Source organism: Cyrtonyx montezumae, unplaced genomic scaffold, assembly GCF_038088225.1.
Source record: "Cyrtonyx montezumae isolate F1298 unplaced genomic scaffold, pur_monq_1.0 scaffold_12, whole genome shotgun sequence".
NCBI lineage: Eukaryota > Metazoa > Chordata > Aves > Galliformes > Odontophoridae > Cyrtonyx > Cyrtonyx montezumae.
This window is the reverse complement of record NW_027071848.1, coordinates 17,897,023-17,916,708: the sequence shown is the minus strand read 5'-3', so window position 1 is coordinate 17,916,708 and position 19,686 is coordinate 17,897,023. Positions and strand designations below refer to the sequence as shown.

The 19,686-nt window shown below is 48.4% G+C and overlaps 2 protein-coding genes across 2 annotated transcripts in view; one reads left to right on the top strand and one right to left on the bottom strand.

The window, feature by feature from the left end:
* The window catches only part of SLC7A1 (solute carrier family 7 member 1), a 37,866-nt gene extending 32,451 nt beyond the window's left edge, over positions 1-5,415 (top strand). Inside the window, exons 11-12 of the mRNA XM_065730146.1 lie at positions 1,845-1,953; positions 3,668-5,415. Coding sequence (XP_065586218.1) covers positions 1,845-1,953; positions 3,668-3,777 — 219 coding nt within the window. The 3' untranslated portion in view covers positions 3,778-5,415. The remainder of the gene's footprint in view (positions 1-1,844; positions 1,954-3,667) is intronic.
* Positions 5,416-11,898: 6,483 nt separating this feature from the next.
* The window catches only part of MTUS2 (microtubule associated scaffold protein 2), a 140,408-nt gene continuing 132,620 nt past the window's right edge, over positions 11,899-19,686 (bottom strand). Inside the window, exons 10-14 of the mRNA XM_065730147.1 lie at positions 19,121-19,194; positions 17,859-17,957; positions 16,655-16,774; positions 13,523-13,620; positions 11,899-12,195 (exon numbers count right to left, since the gene is read on the bottom strand). Coding sequence (XP_065586219.1) covers positions 11,979-12,195; positions 13,523-13,620; positions 16,655-16,774; positions 17,859-17,957; positions 19,121-19,194 — 608 coding nt within the window. The 3' untranslated portion in view covers positions 11,899-11,978. The remainder of the gene's footprint in view (positions 12,196-13,522; positions 13,621-16,654; positions 16,775-17,858; positions 17,958-19,120; positions 19,195-19,686) is intronic.

Here is a 19,686-nt window from a genome sequence, read left to right as displayed (position 1 = left end):
ACACCCACTCAAAAGCAGCAGTTCTTCTGCCAGCTCTAGCAGATGGGGTGTGTGTGGACCAATGTGAAAGGGGCAGTTCAGTCCTTTAACACCTCCAAGGGAAAGGACACCAGCCCTTCTCGTCATGTTTTAAGTAGTTTGTTGTCCATGTAGCTGGCAAGCTTTTCCCACTAGCTCAGTCTAAATTTCCACAACGCACGTTTAGCTAATATTTTCATGTTCTGCTCTTAGCTATGGAGATGATGGGATGAGCATTCTCTCTTTAACAGAATTAAGCAAGACAAACTCTTGGCATTTTCCTGCCTTGCTCAAGCACATACTGACAAATACAGATCATTTTTCAGTATAATCCTGCAGGTCATGTTTCATCATATTGATTACAGGCTATTTCTCCAATTTACAAGGACTGTTTGAGATTCTGATCCTTTCCTCCAAAGTGCTCTCATTTTGACTGTTTCTGTGGTTAGTGTTTGCCAATCATCTTGGGTTTGTGGCCCCAGAAGTGGAAACAGAAGCATGCAGGAGCAGAAGACTTAGGAACTGCTGTCTGAATTGTATATTCTGAACTTACTTCTTAGGATCAATTTCGCTGAGACTCAGGATAGTTTCCCTCTCCCCTTTTTTTTTCCTCAGGCACTCCTCTGTCCAAGGAGAAAATACAATTAGACCTGTCAGTGCTAAATCTGTAATGGCTGTTTCTTATCTCCTTGTTGTCTTCTAGGCATTTACAGCCTGACTGCTTAGTGATTTTTCTCCAGAATCTCTCTGGGAATCCAAGGCTGACTGGTTTGTTTCCCAGTTGCTTACCTGTATTTCTTTTTAATAGGTAATTTGTCTCTCTTCCCCAGATTTTGCAGACCTTCCAGGTCTACCCAGAGCTCTCAAAGAAGCCTACTAATAGTTTAAAGACCATTCTGCAATCTCTAGATATATACCTCACCATCCTAGGGAAATGTCATTTTTCCATGCGATTTGACAGTGCCTAATTTAGGAAAAATTATTGTTTTCTGACTTGCGTGGCCATCCCCTTAGTGATGTGGATGGCTGCTCACCATAAATGTGGTGGATTTTCTTTCTTTTTTATGTGTGTGAAATTGAATTCAGGAAAGGCTTAAAACATTTCAGAGGTTTTTTTGTTTGTTTTTTAAAATCTCCCTTTCCTTACAACTGAAGGAAATTCCTTTCACATTCTTCTTGGTTGCACCACAGACGTTTTTCCTTCTGGATTTTGTCTCTCCATGTATCCCTTACATTTGTCATGTTCTGATTTTTGCACTTTGGCTTTATGGTGTTCTGATTTTCCGATCACTGAAGCACTGTTGGCATAGCTGCTCTGGTCTTTTACAATATTGCCTGCTTTTCTTCTGTTCTGGAATCATTTCAGAACCACACAGAATCGCAGAATTGTGGAGGTTGGATGAGACCTCAAGAGATCACCTCCCTGCTGTATTTTGCTTAACAACTTCAGTACCTGGGTGAAGTTCCTCAGGTCCCTCCTCTCATGTTTCCTTAACCCCATCCTATTCTTCAGTTGGTGCCTGCCACGGTGCTGTCCATGGTTTTCCTTATTAGCTTGTTCTCCTCATAGTATTGCAGCTGAAGTTGTCTTCTTGTCTCCTTCCAAACCACAAAGCTGGGACAACTGTTCTTAAAATGGACTAGAGTGATGTGAGTGGTGGTCACAGAGGAGGCTCACCTCCTGTAGTTAGGTCTAACCTTGACTTTTCTCAGATCAGCTGAAGTGGTGGTAGCAGCCATCATGCCCCATCTAGAAAGGGATGCAATGTTCTTGCCTGCCCACTGATCTGCCCTGTGGATGTAACATATCCCTTTTGCTTTTTCAGGTACCTCTTCTGCCCCTTCTTCCTATTGTGAGTATCTTTGTGAACGTTTACCTCATGATGCAGCTAGACCTAGGCACGTGGATACGGTTTGCAGTCTGGATGCTCATAGGTGAGTTCAAAAGAGAAAAAAAAAACAACTATCTGTTCGTTTGGATTCTGCACTCTTTTAATTGTCGGGTGACTCTCTGACTTCACTGAGGCCATTTAGGCAGTGTGTCTCTAGCTTTGTTTTAAATTTAAACGTCGTGACACTCTTGTGAGGACAAAAAATGCCTGTCTTGCATCTGATGTGCTGCTTCCATAATGACTTCATGGTCAGCTACGTAGTTGTTGGGTTCCACACAGATGTGTATGGGAACTTCTTCCCAGTGCAGTGACGGAGCAGTGGCACAGCTGCACAGAGAGGTGGTGGAGTCTCCTTCTCTGGAGACGTTCCAGACCCGCCTGGACGCCTACCTGTGCAACCTGGGCTAGGGAGCTGCTTTGGTAGGGGGTTGGACTGCACGATCTCTGGAGGTCCCTTCCAGCCCCTACAATTCTGTGATTCTGTGATTTTTTTTTTTGCAGTTTTGTTGGTTTTTGTGCATTTGTACTCAGCGTACACAGGGAAGATGTTGAGCAGTGTGTGGCCTGACACTGTGATTGCCTGATCAGTCTATGGTCATCAGTTGGGAGCTTTCCCAGGATACTGCTTTGTAACTTCTTCCTGTAACAATAGGAGACTTGGAGGGTCAGAGACAGATGAATTGGGATTGTTCAGTCTGGAGACCAGGGGACTCAGCGGAGACCTTATTGCTCTGCACAGCTGCCTGAAAGGAGGCTGTGGTGAGGTGGGGGTCAGCCTCTTCTCTCACCTAACAACAGTAGGATGAGAGGGAACGGCCTCAAGTTGCATGGGGGGAGATTCAGGTTGGACATTAGGAAAAATTTATTCTCTGAAAGAGTGGTCAGGCACTGGATCAGGGAGTCGCCATCCCTGGAGGTGTTCAAGAAACATTTAGATGTTGTACTGAGGGGTATGGTTTAGTGGGGAAATATTGATGGTATGTGGATGGTTGGACTGGATGATGTTGGAGGTCTTTTCCAGCCTCAGTGATTCTGTGGTTCTGTGAACCAGCAAGGGCTGTTTGAAGCAGCTGCCCATTTGCTTAGAACCTCATGAAGGCAAAAGCCATGCTCCAGATAGCTTATTCTTCGTCCAGATCTCATTTTTCTTGTTTTCTCATTCCCTTTTTCATTCCAATTAACCTATGAACATTAGCACTTTGCCAGGTAGTCCTGGCCTCAGGACATCTCAGTGCTAAACCAGTGCCGCCCTGTGCAGTGCCATACTGAAATTCATCCAAAATTGGAACCCCACTGTGCAAACCAACTGGGCTGATGGTGCATTTTTGTTTCTTTAATGTGAAAAGTCCTCTCTGGGCCTTCTTTTAAGATGTCACTGGTGTTGACTCCGTTCTTCGCCTACTACAACACAGCGGGCATCAAAAACAAGCTGAAGAAGGAGAGAGGTGTGTCACCATGTGAGGAATCTGTATTAAAAGAAAGAGCAGTAGGATGGCTGTGAGCCAGCACAAGCAGGGTGTGCAGAGGAGCAGCCTTCGTGTTGGCACTTTTATTTTCTCATTTGTTTTTTTTTGTTCCAACTGCTGGTTTTATAACCTGGGTTAAACCTAGATTTCTTTTCACAGGCGGGCTGTGATGTGACCTGCTGAGATGCTGGCTGTCACGGGGGCTGTAACCTTTATCTACGACTGTAGGTGTGAGCAGTGGTGGCTGTCCCCTTACAGAGCTAACTTCCTTCTCTCCCTCACTTCCTGCAGGCTTTATCATCTACTTTTCCTATGGAATATGGCACAGTGTGGAAGCCTCATATGCAGCATCAGCAGACGTGGAGAGGAGCGTGGACACTGCCTCAGACAGCTGTAAATGACCACGTGTGCAGCTCATGGGCAACTGGGGACTGCTGCAGCGAAGGCAGCCGTGCCGTGGGGCTCCTGAAGTGTTGCATTTGGTGAATCAGTACTGCAGCAAGGAAGAAGCACAGTGTGGAAACCCCCAGGCCTGCTGCTGCAGCTTGCAGTTTGCTTAGTAGCGCTGTTTAACGGGATCACAAGGAAAAAAAGCTGCCCCACTGGTTGCTCCCAGCAGTGCTGTCAGCTGGTCTGGGGCCATGCACTCCCCCTCCTGCCTCCTGTTGTTTTGTTTTGTTTATCAGTGTGTAAAAAGAAAACTGCTTCTGTGTGCCAGTTAACCTGAAATGCTGCTATGAAACCAGGCTTCACAGAGGCCCTTCTTTCAGTAGCCCTGGGAATGACCTCCCCTTACACAGAGCACATCCACAGTGCTATTGTCACACTTAGACCAGACCCTTCCTCTGCCTGGTGTGAGCTGTACCGCCCATGTACATACAAAGAAAAGGTTCTTGACAAACGTGAGCTTTCACCTTGTTAAGAAAGCACCTGCAAGATTTACGTTCTTCAGAGCACCAGGTTTATAGCTTTTATTGCATTTAACTTTCAGCTTGGTGTTCACATACTTCAAAACACACTGCTATTGTGAAGTGCTGGGAGGTTTATGGTCGCTGCTTGTCGGTTGGATGGTCACGTGGCAGTGTGCAGATAATGCAAATGGATGTTTCTGCTAACTTCAGCAGAGGGATTTGGGGTTTAGTCACAGAAGTATCTGGTGCGAGTACTTGAATGTCCTTATAATGGCACAGGTGCCTCCAAAGAGCCTTCTACCTCTTCACGTCAGAGCTGACCAGCAGTGGGGCTGAACTGGAGGGGTGGCAGGAGTGCTTTTGAGCCCAGCTCTGAAAATGTGGTTGGTTGGAAGTCAGAGGAGCTGCCCCAGCATGAGCTGTGTGAATAGCAGAGGCTGTGAACATTTGACATCAGGGTGCCCACCCACCCCCTGCAGCAGCATCTGCTCTCGCTCAAGCACGTGCTGCTGTGGGGCCAGGGATGCTTGTGCTGCCTGCACAGCATGTCCTAGGCTGTGGGAATTGGAGGTGTTGGGAATCAGGTTGGATGGGGCTTTGAGCAGCTGGATCTTATGCAAGATGTCTGCCCACCCCAAGCCATTCTGTGATTCTGTGAAGTTCAGAGGTGAGGCCAGGGTGCGTGTTGAGTCAGCAGCCCAGACGTGGCCTTGGCTTTGCTGAAAGGCAGTTTTAACCAAGATTCCCTCAGATATCTCCCCAGCCAAATTCATTGCCCTAAAGAAAGCTTGTGGAAGCATCAGAAAGCTGAGGTGTGCAGCAGAAAGGGGAACCAGACCACCTCCCTCAGTTGTATTGTGGTGGGTCATGTCTTGCAGGTTTCCAGCACAGCTGTTCCTCCTGCCAGCAGTTGCAGTCTTGGCCTTCTGGCACGCTGGGAGGCACTTCTCAGGGCTGAAGGTGGATGCAGGGAGTGTGCTCTGGGTGTATTTTCAGGGTGCTTTCAGGCTGGCAGATGGCTTTGACCATCTGTCAGTCCTTTTTTCCTTGCGCACATACGAATTCTTACTCGAGCAGGGAGAGGAGAGTATCAGACTTAAAACCCGGGAGGCTGAGATCTTTTTGTTTGTTTTAAACACGGGCTCAACATGTGCCACAACCTGGAAAGCAGTGAGGATGTGCTAAGTGGGGGACAAAATGGAAACTCAGAGGGCGTGGAAGGTTCCTGTTGTACCAAAAATGCGAGGACCTTTTTCTCTACCTTGGGTACCAACTCTGAGCAGCTCAGACGTTCAGCGCTGACTCCATGAGGCTGAATTCTGATGGAATTATGTTTCCAAAGAAAATAATCTAAAAATATGCATTTTTTTTTAATTATAAATGTTAACTTATTTTTGTTGTCTTAGGGATCTGCTCTGGTATTTATATTCCGTCCTTTTATTTCAGCTTTTGTGGTAATATCAGCACGTAGGAGGAAGTCTGTGTCGGGCTCCTTTTCATACTGTTTCCTTTTTCTCCGAGGAGGTTTCATTAGGGAAAACCCTTCTGTTTCACCACACTTTGTGTTCCAGTGTTGCAGTGCACCATGGCCTGTGCTGGCCCTGGGGGGAAGCCCCAGTGGCATGCTGTGACTTTGCTGCTGCTGCCTGCTCCTGCCCTGCCCTCGCTGCCACGTCCTCACCTTGCTTGGTTTTTCAAGCTGAAAGGTAGAAGTTTGGCTGCCCGTTTCTGGGGTGATGTTTTCAAACAGGTGATTGAATATATTAGTTTATTTTTTTGGTCCCTGCATCCCTGCTGATGTCTGCACGCCCTGTGGGTCACTCCAGGTATCTCTGGGGATGTGCAACTGCTGCTATCGCCTCACTGGTGTATGCCTCTCCTCATTGAGCTTGTCTTTGTAAATAGCTGAGCCATGACTTTGTTTCATGATGATATTTTGTACAGATGCATTTTGCTAGATGGAGGGGTGGGAACAGAGAAGCGCTGCCTTTGCTGGGTGCTGGAGCAGACCCTTTGTGCCAGCGCAATGACTCTGCCCAAGGAGTGGCCTCAGTACGGCCGACCTGGAGAGGAGCTTGCTGGAGAAGAGCTGCCAACACGTGGCCAGGCAGCCTTTCTCAGAGGCAAACTGCTGTTACAGCAGTGCCTTTCTTTCCACAGAGGGGTTTTGGTGTAAAAAAAATCATAGAATCACGAGTAGCTTTTGCATACTTCCTTACAAACGTCATTCTTTGTTTGCTGAAGATCGTTTCCGGGTGGGTTCTGGCTTCATTTCCTATTTCTCTCACCCCTTGGGGTGCAGCTCACCCTCCTCTCGTGTGGCTGCATGGCGGTCACCCGGCCATTGTGTGGGACAGGGAGCTTTTGCCAGGGGGCGCTCGCCATCGTTCCCCCCCAGGCAAAACCAAAGCCCTGTGGAGAGGACAGTGCAGTGGGCTCTCTCCATTCGCAGAGACAAAGCTTGCATCTCCTCCCCATCCCTCCTCATGGGACCATTCCCTCTCTGTGTCCAAGCCCACCCGGGCAGGGAGTGGAGGGCAGCACCTCCTGGGATGTTCTCAGGGAATCAGCCCCGGGCTGAGCTGTGCCCTCAGCTGCCCGAGCGCAGAGCGAAGGCGAGTGGCCATGGGCAGCACAGCGACTTCACGGACCGAAGCCATGGAAGAGTCTGTATAGTTTTTATTTTTAATTACTAAGTGAAATGTATATACCTTTCTGTTTTGATGGTCTATTTTCCTAATGGTAATTTCTAACAGGTGTGTTAAATAGTTTTGATGCTCGTTCAGCCAACAGATCTATTTTTTATCTTTTTTAACTTTTGTTTTGGTTTGATTTTTTTTTTCCCCCTCGTCCGTGCAGTGCTTGAAGCCTCACGTTTTGGAGCATGAACCCTGCCCCCTCGCATGCACACAGCTCCCTTTTGTCCTGGTGCCACTGTAAATACTCCTCCACCAAGCGAAGCTTTGGGTGCTTCACTCCCCATTAAGTGGTACAGCATTAAAGCATTTTTGTCAGCACTCAGATGAACGATGCCTGTTGTTGGCCCTTCTTTTTGAGCCCACCTCCATCCCACAGCGATCTGCAGTGCCTGCAGGATGGCCCTGGTTGCACGCAGGAGGACACTGCCCCCGCTGCTGCCACATTGGTTCGCTGCGGGAAATAAGGGCTGCACACCGAGCACGTTCTGCCTGGGGGATTTGCAGGGTTGGGATGGGCCCACGTACTGCAATGGGATTTGGCTTTGCCTTCCATTCGTGCTAGTATCTGCAGGGACATACAGAAAACACAGCGGGACACCCCAGTTTTCATGCGCCCGCTCACCACGTGTGCTGGCACGTGCGTTTATTATCAGGAATATATTACACTTATCTGTACATCGGAACCGAAATAATACAGACTCTTCGTGTTCTCATTAGCCACAGAGTGAAGCAGGCCACAACACTCCTGCTGCGTGGGAACTGTACAAGGGCTCCGGGGCGTGTCCATGGGACACAAGCAGTCAGTGCAGAGACGGAACACACCTGACGTGCACCTGGTAGGGGCTCCCCAGGCCCTCCCAACACCACCACCGGCGGCCTTTGCTGCTGTGCCACCCCCAGAGCCCTGCAGTGGGTCGCACTAAGGCCTCAGTGCTCAATCTGCAAGCATCTGGTAACTCCAAGCTGCTGCCTGAGGGATGACCCCCCCTCCTTGGTCCCTATGGGGTGGGCCAGGCACCTGTGGGCACCCTGTCCCCAGGGGAGATGTGCCAGCATCACTGAGCAGGGGAGCAGCACCAGGGCCAGCCTGTGGTGGGTGTCTGCAGCAAAAGCTTCCTCCTCCCCATGGCATGAGCAGCCTGACCCCTCTGCAGAGATGAGGAGAAGGAAGAGCAAGAAACAGGAATGATTTCTGGGGAGGGTGGAACTCCCTGTCTCTGGGCTCGGGAGGTACCTGTGACATCCCCCTAAGGAGGGGTTGCTGGACCAGGGCACCTCCCCACTGGGCTCTGAGCTTTGCAGTGGTTTGGAGATCACACCAAGGAAGCATTCAGTGACAGGCAGGGTTGGGAGGCAGCAGTCCAAAGGGAAGGGGGCTGGCAGTGACACCAAGTGATGGCAGAACTAAGGGCCAGTCTTGGTTTTCCCAGTATTGAAGCCGCACTCCCAATTCACTGCTGGAAGCAATTATTGAGCAACAATTTAATTCAAAAATAGGAGTAGGAAAGCACCAGAAATAGAGGGAAACAATGAAGAAATGAAGACCGGGCTTGGCCAGCTCATCCCAGGCTGATAATATGCTCTGTGTGTTCAACGTGGGGAAGCTGAGATCAGATCGCGATAACTACTCTGGCTGGGTCATCTCATCCCATCAGAACTGCATCAGCGGACTGAAGCACGACACTGCAGGAGGTAGTGCAGCTTTCTGTGCACGCAGCAGGTCTGGGAGTGGTCACGCTGCGTTGGCGAGAAGGGCCTTGCTGTGTGCAGCTATTCTATTTGCAGGCTGTACTTGCTGGACACACTACCATCCAGCAGTGTGTTTCAATGGCAGCTGCTGTGGTTGGGTCTATCCTAACAAGATGCTCAAGTCGCTCAGCATCACAGTATCATGCAAAAGCTGCTACAAAAATAAACTTTTCAGAAAAAGGAGAAAAAAACAACCCAACCTCACTGTTGTTTGTATAGCATTGCAGAGGAATGCACCCGCGGTGACCAAATTGTCTGAGTGTCCTGAGTATGTTTCCAGCAAAGCCAGGGCACGGCTCCCTCACACGCTGTGCTACACTGGGTAAGATGCAGCGGTGTGGGACATGGGTAGGTAAGGAAGGGAACGTTTTGACCTCATCTGCTCCCGTGCAGCCCTCTGCATCACGCCCCGTGTTCCAGCAGCCGCCCACAGAGTGCAAAGCTCTATAGCAGCGAGCAGCCTGCCAGGCGTTGCACGGGAAGCGGTCATGAAAGAGTGTTTCCTTGAGGAGCGCCTCCAGAGTTCAAAACTGCAGCGCTTTCAGCCTCAGCCACCTCCAGCGCGGCTGCGAGTTTGGGCGGGAACAGGAGTCACCTCACAACGAGGCCGCCTCACAGCTGCCCTGCAAGCGTTCGCTTTGCAACTAACAGGATAGCCCCATTGGGCGTGCTTCAGCTGTGGGGAGAAGGGCCACATGCGGCGCGACTGCCCTAAGAAGCAGGAAGGGAAGGCAGCCCTGGACGACCATAGTACACACAGACCCCAGCCTTTCAGCACAGCAATTGGAGCTTAAGGCCATCTTGTTGGCACTTCGGAATTTTGCCCATACCCCGATTAATGTTGTCACTGACAGCCAATATTGCTTTCGCATGGCACAGCTTTGTAAAGATTGCTGCGAGACCCACACGCCAACAGCAGCGGTTCTCTACAAGGCCCTGTCATTGCAGACACACCCAGTTTTCCTGTTACATGTTAATAGCCATCAGGAGTTGCCCGGGTATATCATTGAAGGTAACAGGGTGGCAGATGCACCTGCTACCACGCATCCCTTGATCTAGATAGCACAGCGGCTAAGCAATCTCACAGTTTCACCAGTCTGCACTGGCTTCGCATAGGCTATTCCAGATAACACTGTCTATGGCAAGGGACATTGTTCTTGCCTGCCCTGCATGCGGTCATAGTGCCCCACTTCCAGCGGAGGTAAACCCGAGGGGCCTTGGAACAAATGAGTTGTGGCAAATGGACGTCACTGACGTCCCTGCCTTTGGCTGCCTCTGGTGTGTCCACGTCACGGTGGATACCTGTAGCAGTATGATATCGTCCACCGCCATGACTGGCCAGAAGGCCCGCCAGTGCGTTCAAGCCCTTCACATAGCGGTGGTGGTATTGGGTGCTCCAGAAGCATTGAAGACAGATAACAGCCCAGGGTACCGCAGCCACATCTTTGGTGCCTGGTGCTGTGCCTGGGGCATCAAGCATACTTTTGGATGTCTGGAAAATAGCCAAGGGCAAGCAGTGGTTGAGCACGCCCACAGGACACTAAAAGACCACCTGCGTGCTCTTAAAGAGGGGGGAATTCTGGGAACCGTGCTTACGTGGATTGTTTGCCGTGATGCTGTTTCGCACACAATGACCTAATCAGACGCCAACGGATTGGAGCGCATTATCTCCTATTGCTGGACGTGCCCAGCCAGGAGCTGTAACCGCTGGCTATATGCTACAGGGAGTCGGGGAAACTGGGTACAAGAGGGACCACGAAAAAGGGGCTTATATATTAGGGGTGTTTTTAGGCCTAAACAATGCATGCATTGAATCAAATTTTCTTGCTGTGTAGACGGACCCCCAAGCCAGGCGAATTGGACCACCATTCCTTCCAGCTCTGTAACTTTCCGCAATCGTGTATTGGAATTGTATTTTGGTATTGTTTCAAATTCTTCTTGTGTTGATTGTTGCCTTAATTGCCATTGTGGTATATTTTTCTTTGTCCATGCAAATTTGATTATGTCCATTGCGTCCACCTGCTGTTCCTGCTGTCTCCCCTGATCCTGTTGTCTCCTCCAATCTTGTTGTTCCCCCTGAACCCCAACCATCTTATTCTTTTGTTATTCCCCTTAAACCCCAAACTACTTTATAAAATGTTTTGGTTTCATAGAATGTTCTGGGCCCTGATGACGCATGCGCATCAGGATCAGGGGGGAGGTGGGAAGCCCTTATCCTGCTGCACATGCTGATCCCAACCCCAGTGGACCAGAGCAGCAGACGGCGTGGACTTCATCTCGTGGTATAATCACACACACACAGGTTCTGACCGTATCCAAACCAGGTCAAGGGGGAGCGAGATAAAAGCAATCTCGGAGCTAAAGAGTTTAGAACTGAAACACATTACCTAGAAACTTCTATCAAATTCACTATAACTCTTGGGTTTCCCACCTCTATCCTATCCCCACCTACTTACAACATCAACGCTAAGAGCTAAAAGCAGTGAATGGTTGGCGTTTCTCATCTGGTGCTCAATGCAAAGGTGATGTTCTCAAGGCAGTACTGTCTCAGAATGACAAAGTCGCTGGTGTTCGTGTTAAGGATTGTACCACTTGGTGGTCACTTGGAAGGCGCTTCTATTCCTGTGGGACTTCCTTCTAGTTTGGGTATAAACGTTCCTGGGAGGCGCAACAGAAATGCGTTTCGTTTTGATACAAGTCTTAGGCACGAGTTAGAAAACCGCTGACTGTAATGAAAATAGATCAGCACTTAGTATCCAAGAATATAAAAAAATGCAATTCTGAACCTCTTCAACTACATACATATGTGTGTGCGTCTATATATAGGTATAAAGGTACAGTACATACATGTATATAAACACATACATATACAGAAATATTCACAACTGGAACTCTGAGACTAACCTGAAGTACTGCAGCAGCAGTTCATCCCAACAAAGCTGTGATGTAGCATTTTCCAACAGCTCTAACCATACTGAAATCATTACCATACTAAACTAAACCTTTTTGCTAGCCTACCTTTCTCCTATCCTAACTTACCACTATTCTCTCTGCTACCCTAAAGAAAGTGTCAAAACTACGAACTCCTATTCGGGGCCTCTCGGAGATCCCTGCCTAATGTGAAGCTGTGCAGCCACGGAGCATGCTTGCAGCCATGAGCCCTGGCACCTGCTGATGGTGGTACTTCCTTGGGTGTGAGGTTCAGCAGCTGGAAACGTGCCTGAGGTGGAGGGCTGTGCGGGATCAGCGCCGCACGGTTCTAACTTTGGCTGGCGAGGAGTTCCCTGATGAGCAGCGATAAAATGGTGTGGATGGTGCCGAGGGGGACTTCACAGGGCTGGTGGCATCTCCGCCCTGCAGCTTCCAGAGCAGCTCCTCGTTTGTCCTGCTCAGCCGCTTCTTCTCCTTCACTTCTTTCTCCACGTGTTCTTGGAGGTTGGCATTCTCCTCAGACAGTTGCCTGGGGAGGGAAGCCAGACAGTGCGTGAGGACTGAGGGGGCAGGAGGCACCCACCTCCCTCCACACCTCCCCACCTTGTTCCCAGGGCTGCAGCTGGGACACAACTGTCCAAGTCCTTGGCCTGGGGACGTGGGTACGTCCAGAGGCTTCAGGCATCCTCATCACTGTCAGCTCAGGGCTGGGTTAGTTTCAGCCCCAAGAGCAGTGAAACTCATTGGATCATCATCTCCCCTCATTCAGCACATGGGGGATGCAGGTGCCCAGCACGGTGCTGTGACCTCTGTTTGCACAATCTGTTCTCTGGTGCAGCAGTTCTTACCTAGAATTGTGCCCTTAGCCTCAGAGGTTCCAGACCCACCCCTGGGGTGGAGCCTGGTGCCATAGTGGTCACAGACACCTGTGCTTCCCAACCACCTTTGCCCAATGGCACACCTTAACCCAGAGGTGCGTGCTGAGCTGCTCCATCCACTCCAGGGCGGTGGAGAAGGGGCAAGCCTGAGTTTTAGGCATTTCTCTTTGTAATCAAGGACACAGCTCTGCTGTCAACTCCAGTGGCAGCTGAAACTCTCACCTTTGCTTCTCAACCCTGACGTACAAACACAGCTGCCCATCATGCATTTCCAGGGTTCTGGCAACTGAGAATTGCTGCTGCTTTGGCCAAGTTTCCTACAGCAACAAAGCTATGTGGTACAGGTATGTCTGCTTCTTTCCCCTTCCTCTGTCAATGTTGAACCCCAAAGCAGCACTCGCAGAGTCAGAGGATTAAAAGATATGGGCTGGTAGAAGATTCTGGAAAGCTGCTTGCCCAGTAGAGGAGAAAGATCCTATTCATGATCCCATTAGAGAAACAGCTGTGGTATGAGCTCACAGTCCAAACAGCATGAGAAAGTCTGCAAGGAGCACACCCTGGAGAAATAGCTCCATAGGAAAGCTTTGCTACACATGGAATTCTATTTCTTTTGCAGTGCCCAACAAGACAGGCCATAAACATGATACCCAAAGCCCCACTACAGCCTTTTCTAACCAGCATTTGCTGAGGAAAAAAAAAGGCACACCAGCCCAAAAACAGATGTCTCCTATGACAATGAACCTTGTCACTCCAGTCAGGTGAAAATAACTTACAGACAGACGACCTTCCTCATGTTACAGTAAACAAACCCTGATATAAAACTGATTTGTTAATAAAATGGGCAGAGCAGGATAACCACATGCTTTCAAGAGGAAATATACTTAATTCTTCTCTTTCTGAAATAAGTGTCAGCCTTGGGCAGTTAAAATTTGTAGCCTCTATGGCAAGCTCTGATAGAGTACGAGTATATCAGCAAACCTTGTTTTGACGGTGTTCTGCTCAATCCTGGCTCTGAGTTCTTCATTCTGCTGTTGCAGCACAGTGATTTTTTCTTCCAGGATTAATTTCTTCTCAACCTGCAACAAAATGAGGTTATTTTTTCCATCTGAAGAAATCCCGAAGCCTACTCCAATAAGATTTGTTCTTTATTTAGCCCCAAAGCAACTTCTGAAATGTGAAGATGGATGGAGGTGGTCATCTTGACTGCAACTGAGGCTTAAGAGAAGCGACTCACCCCATTCATTCTGGTGAAGTTGGTGTGGCCATCAGCAGAGCTGATTCATAGAATCATAGGATCACAGAGCCATTAAGGTTGGAAAGCACCACTAAGACACTAAGAGCACCTAATTCAACCATCAGCCCATCCCCACCATGCCGACTAACCATGTCCTTCTCTGCCATGTCTCTATGGTTATTGAATACTTCCAGGGACAGTGACTCTACCACCTCCCTGGGCATCCTGTACCAACAGAGGGACAAGAGAAGAAGCCAACTCCCACCTCCTCCACACTGAACAATCCCAGTTCCCTCAGATGCTCCCCTCCAGACTTGTGCTACAGACCCTTTGCTGCTCCACTGACCTTCTCAAAGCATGCTTCAGGGCCTCCATGTCCTTCTTGAGGAGCCCAGAACTAAACACAGTACTTGAGGTAACTAAACACAGCACCGACAGGAGGCAGAACTGAAATAGCTTTTTTTTTTTTTTTTTTTTCAAACTGAGGGGCAGAAGGGTCCTAGTCTTGTCCAGCACAAATAAAACATAACCCCTGTGGTGCCCTTTGGAGACACATCTCCCTGCTGCTGACAGTTGCAGCTACAATAAGGTGAAATGGATCCCACCCCAAGCAGAAGCAGTTTTTGCTGCGGACAGTCCAAGGACAGAGTTGGAGGATGTCACCAGCAGTGTATTACATAACAAATACAATTAGAGGCATGACCACAGCCTCAGGTGCTCTGTCTTTTTTTCTCAAGTTTTGAGTCTCACATACTTTATCACCTTAGTTCTTGCTTTTTTTCCTGCAGTCTGAACGCTGCTGAGTTCAACACTTTTGGAGGAAAACAAGATATTGCAGGGGAACCTTATCTCAGTGTCAGCTTGGTTACTGAATCTCCCAATCTTTTAGAAAGGATCAAAATACTGTGCACTCGGGTTAGCAATAACTCACACCCGATGGTGGAGGCATCAGTTTTAAGCAGTGATTTCCAACCCGTGCAGGTAACTGTAAAGGATGTCGCTGATTCTGAGATATTCTGGCCCACCACAGTACATTTTGTTAGAGCAGATACTGGCCTCATTTTGAAATGCTTTGAGGAAGGAATCATTGTCACAGGTACCTTTGCTGCTTCTCTAACCAAAATGGTTTTAATAAGTAGTAGCTGTGACAACACAAAGCATAGGAGAGCTGCATCTCCTTCCCTCGAGTGCAACCTTCAACACCCTTCTCCTAACACCCTCATTTCCAGTAGGCAAGGAACCAAAAGTGCACTCGTGTTCTCTGCATGTCCCAGCTCGCCTCCCAGCTTCAGCAGTGCCTCCCAGCCCACCAAATCTGGCCATCCTCACCATGCCCTGTGCCACTGCTGTGTCTTTCATAAGTTCATAAGTTCATAAGTTCATAAGGTTGGAAAGGACCTATAAGATCATCTAGTCCAACCATCCTCCTATCACTATCTCTACCCAACTACTAAAATAATCTTTGCCGACCTCAGCTGAAATGCAGAGCAGGGAGAGAGCCTCAGGACCTCCAGGAAAGCCTACAATCCTGACAGCACACACTCAGTGAATCAAAGAATGAATTAAGTTGGAAGGGACCTTAAAGATCATCTAGTTCCAACCCCTCTACTGTGGCTAGGGTTGCCAAACGGTCAAGTTAATTCTAGTAGGCCATCAGCCTTATCCACCTCTGCTTCATTCAGGGCACAGCCTTTTCAGGACCCCGTCACCCTCCTGGCCCTGTGTTTGAAATGCCCACCTGCTCCCTATGAGGCACCCATCTGTCAGAGCCTTTGGAGATGCCCTTGTAGGTGCTCCCTGCACATATAGAGGCAGATGTTGGAATAGAAAGCAGTTGTGCCTGTGATAAAGGGCAGGAGCAGGGCTGTGTGCTGCATGTGGTCAGTGAGCAAAAGCAGCTAAACGACTGGGAGCTATGATGACTTTTTTTTTTTTTCAATATAACTCTACAGTGCATGTGTTCAGATGCTGGCTCTGCTTCAGGAGCAGTATATTGGAAGGAGCCAAGTTAACAAATCTCAGCTGTAAGGAGGCATTTTTCTCCACATCCACTTACTCAAGCATCTGTTCAGCAAAATAATCATCTGAGCTCTCAAATTTCCCCGTAAATGGAAACAAATCTTGCTGAATGTTGTGCTGAACCAGCTGTCCCAGCTCCCCAGCTGAGGTAATGCCTCATCCTGTCACCGTACCACACATTCACTGTCACTGTAAGTTATTCCTCACAAAATGAATCCCCTTTCCAACAAAAAGTATGACTGATGGTGAACCAGAGTTCTGCATCAGGGATCCCCACAAGCAAAGGATGAGAAAACGGCATAGGCTGCAGAAAAGCATTAACTCAGGGTTGGAGAGAGCTCTCCTAGTGTGAGATTTGCTAGGGACTGCTCGCTGAATATTGCTATTTCACAGCAGTGGCAGGACACAAATGGCTCAGCCCTCCCCACCCTTGCCTTTCCCAGTCCTAAGAGGCACCTGGCTCTTGCAGGGGAGTACAGTGCAGGCTGCTGTACAACATTAAACCCTGGAGGACCACAAAGCTCCCCTTCCTCCGTTCTTCCTATGCTCCTCACCTCACAATCTAATGCACAGGCTGAGCAGGTATGAAAGTAATACAGGGCAAGAGATGTGTGGGAGAAGTCCAGTTATCATGGGTAGGTAAATGGGTGGGAAAAGATCCCAATTTCTAAGTGAAAAACGGAGATGTTATAGTGGAAGAAGCTGTGTGCTTGGCTGTGGAAGAGCACAATAAGACAGCCATTCAGGAACCAACTTAACTATGTCACTCTGACATTTCACCCTTTTTAAATTCATCTGCTGTAACCAAACTTTTACTTTTCTACCTCTCCTTCGAAACAAAAAAAATGACAACTCACTTGTTTCTCTAGCTCCATAATCTTCCTGTCTTGTTCATGGATCTGACTGTTCTTCAATTCCAGAACATGTTTTAAGCTCTTCAGATCTTCTTCTAAGTGCAGATATGGAGCTTTTGCCATCTAGGAAATATACCAGCAATTTGTCTGTGTCAGCCACAAACGCATCTTCAGCCACCAGGTGAAGTTTCCCAAGTCTACCCAATGGTTTAGGAGTGTTGTTGCTATGAAGGGCAGATGGAGATTGCTTCCCCAGCCAATCTGAACTCTAATATTCTCTTGTGGCACACCCTTTTATCTGGGCAGCCACTGCTACCTTCCTTATGACCAGCCTCGTGGTTAGAAGGGTGAGATGCTGCTGATCCATGGTTTTCTGGATTTCTTGGACTGTAACCCACAGCAGTGAGCTGTCTTGGAGTAGCAGACATTGACATCATGGTGACACAGCAAAATTTGTCCTGTCACTTTATAAATAAAGCACTGCAGCAGGCATGGAAGGCACTGATGCTACCTGTTTCCATGGCCAAGCCAGTTTCAGACACTTGTGCTCCTTTCCTAAGGAGTTTTCCCCCCTAAAAGCTTCCAGAGCCCCTCACTCACCCTACTATGTCCATTCCCTGTCCCCCACTGTCTTGCTTATGGGGCAGTGCTGTGAACACGTTGAAATGACCCAAATTAAAGAAAACTCATTTTAGGTTTCTTTCATTTCAGATAAATAACTGCAGAAAGTGTTCACTTACACACTGTAAATTAATAACTTGGCCCCAATAGACAGTAGTTGAACAAATATTTAATGATGTGACAGTCTGTCCACAGAGGCCGAGGAAAAAAATGAGGGAATGCAGAGAACATCAGAGAAGTTTGCTCAGAATGTGAATAGAATTAAGTGTGAAAAGACAAAAAGTAAAGAGAAAGAGAGGAAAAAGATGATCACATGAGATAGAGTTCAGGGAATGATTTGGAAACAGAGCTACATATGTTGGGTGAAAGAATAGAGGATAGAGGGAAGATGACTGACAATGGCCCTGTGCTGAGGTGTATTCAGGACAAAGCTATCAGTGCTGACTTTTCCACAGAATTCAAGATCTGGGGTCATGACTGGAGCATGAGCCCCAGCCTCTGAGGTAGGATCCCATTGCTAACACTGCTGTGTGCCATACACAGAAGCACATATCGTGATGGCTATATAACAACAGTTGCCAACTACCTGAATCTGTTCCTCATTGTTTTTGTTCAAAGCCTCCTCAAATAGGTTTGCTTTGGCCTTCAGGGACTGGTTCTGGAAGGTGAGGGTGTCTACCTGGTCCTGGAGGAGGGGAGAAATGACCACATCACCATGTTATCAATCACTCCTCTCACATTCACACAGCCCAATCTGAACTGTGCAACCACCAGGGGAGATGACCAAGGCTCAGAAACCACTGTCAGGTGAATTTTTAACACAAAGACACTTGAATGTACAATGGGGTTATCATAACGAAGTGCCTCGGGGAAGCCTGAGATCCCTGCAACGCCTGCAGCTAGCTGCCACCAGCTGGCACTGCTCCATTACATGTCTTCAGTGCTAAATCACCCCATCACCTTGGGATGAATAAGAACAACCATGCCCCCTTGAGACAGCTGGCATTTATAGTGCAGGCATGAAAGAGACCTGTTGAACAGTTCCTGCAGTCTGAATGGGGCAGTGCAGATGCTCACTGTGCTTCCTCCACCTTTATTGGCAACATTCCAGCCTACTGGGGGCTCCTGATATGATAATGAGCAGCCATGAGTTAAGAGTGGGCTTTGAATGACATCTCAGAGCTATCCATGGGAACAATGTGCTATTTTAAGCAATCTTATTACTGTTCCCATGAAAGGCATCCCTGTGCCTTCCATACACCTGTAAAAGCTGCAGTTGCTGTGAGGCCACATTTTATGTTTTGTATTTGTCACTTCTCAGCTGTAACACTGCATCAGTGCGCACTGCAGAAGAGGCTGATACACCTGGAACTGCAAATGCTGCACGAGGAGCACAGTGACAAATGCTGCATGTAACAACACACACCAGTTGGGGTTGTTCTAAATTGTAATTATCTCTGACTAGACAATCAAAGAGAGCTGGCACTTTGTACTCATGCATCTTGTTCACACAAGATTTCCAAAGCTAACACGAACCCCAGCTGCATTTTCCTCCCTCTAGGTTTGCCTGCTTTTCTCTTCCAGACACTGTATATTTTGAATCAGGCAAAGCAGGGAGAAAAGCCCAAGGGGCACCATGGCTGCTCATCTCGCTTTGGACAGATGGAGCAGAAGAGGCCTTTAGAGAAGCTGAGCCTGGCACAAGGGTCCCTGTGCTGGAGGGATGTGTGGGGACACATGGGAGCAGTGGCCTCGCAATGGGCACCACAAACTACAGCTGGTAGGAAGTGAGGACCCAGTGTGCTCTGCCAGCACCACTGTGGGGTGGGAAATAACAAAACTGCTAACCTGGAGCCACAGCCGCATCTTTTCAAAGTTTTCCTTTAATTGTGTTTTCTCCAGTTCGTGAGCAGCAACCAGTTCTGGGGAAGACACACAGACATGACATTGCTAAGTGAAGTCCAGCAGAGCAGGGTATGAGAGCACAGAGACTGGGAGCCAGGCACCACTTGGGAAGCAGCTTTAGGGCATGGAGGTTGAGGAAGAAAGCAGTAGTAACACACCATGGGATTCTGGGAGAGCTACTTTGAGGATCAGCATTTCCCAGTCTTTCAGTGGTCCCCCTATGTCTGTGTGGCCAAATTTGGATTTCTCACATTTGTCAGCTCCCAGGGGCTGTAATCCAAAAAGGTTCAGTATGAAAATGGGCAAACAACCACAGCAGGGTGAGTATCCCTAAGCCAAGGGATTTCAAATTAGGTACATTTATGAGTTTGGATTGCAATTTCTTTGGGGAGATAAAAAGGGGAGCCAGCAACTTGGATGCAAAAAGGCAAATAATGGTGCTTCTCCAGGAGCTGTGGAGGACCTGTAAGGTTTAATGACACTGCCAGACCCTGGAGACAAAACGTCCT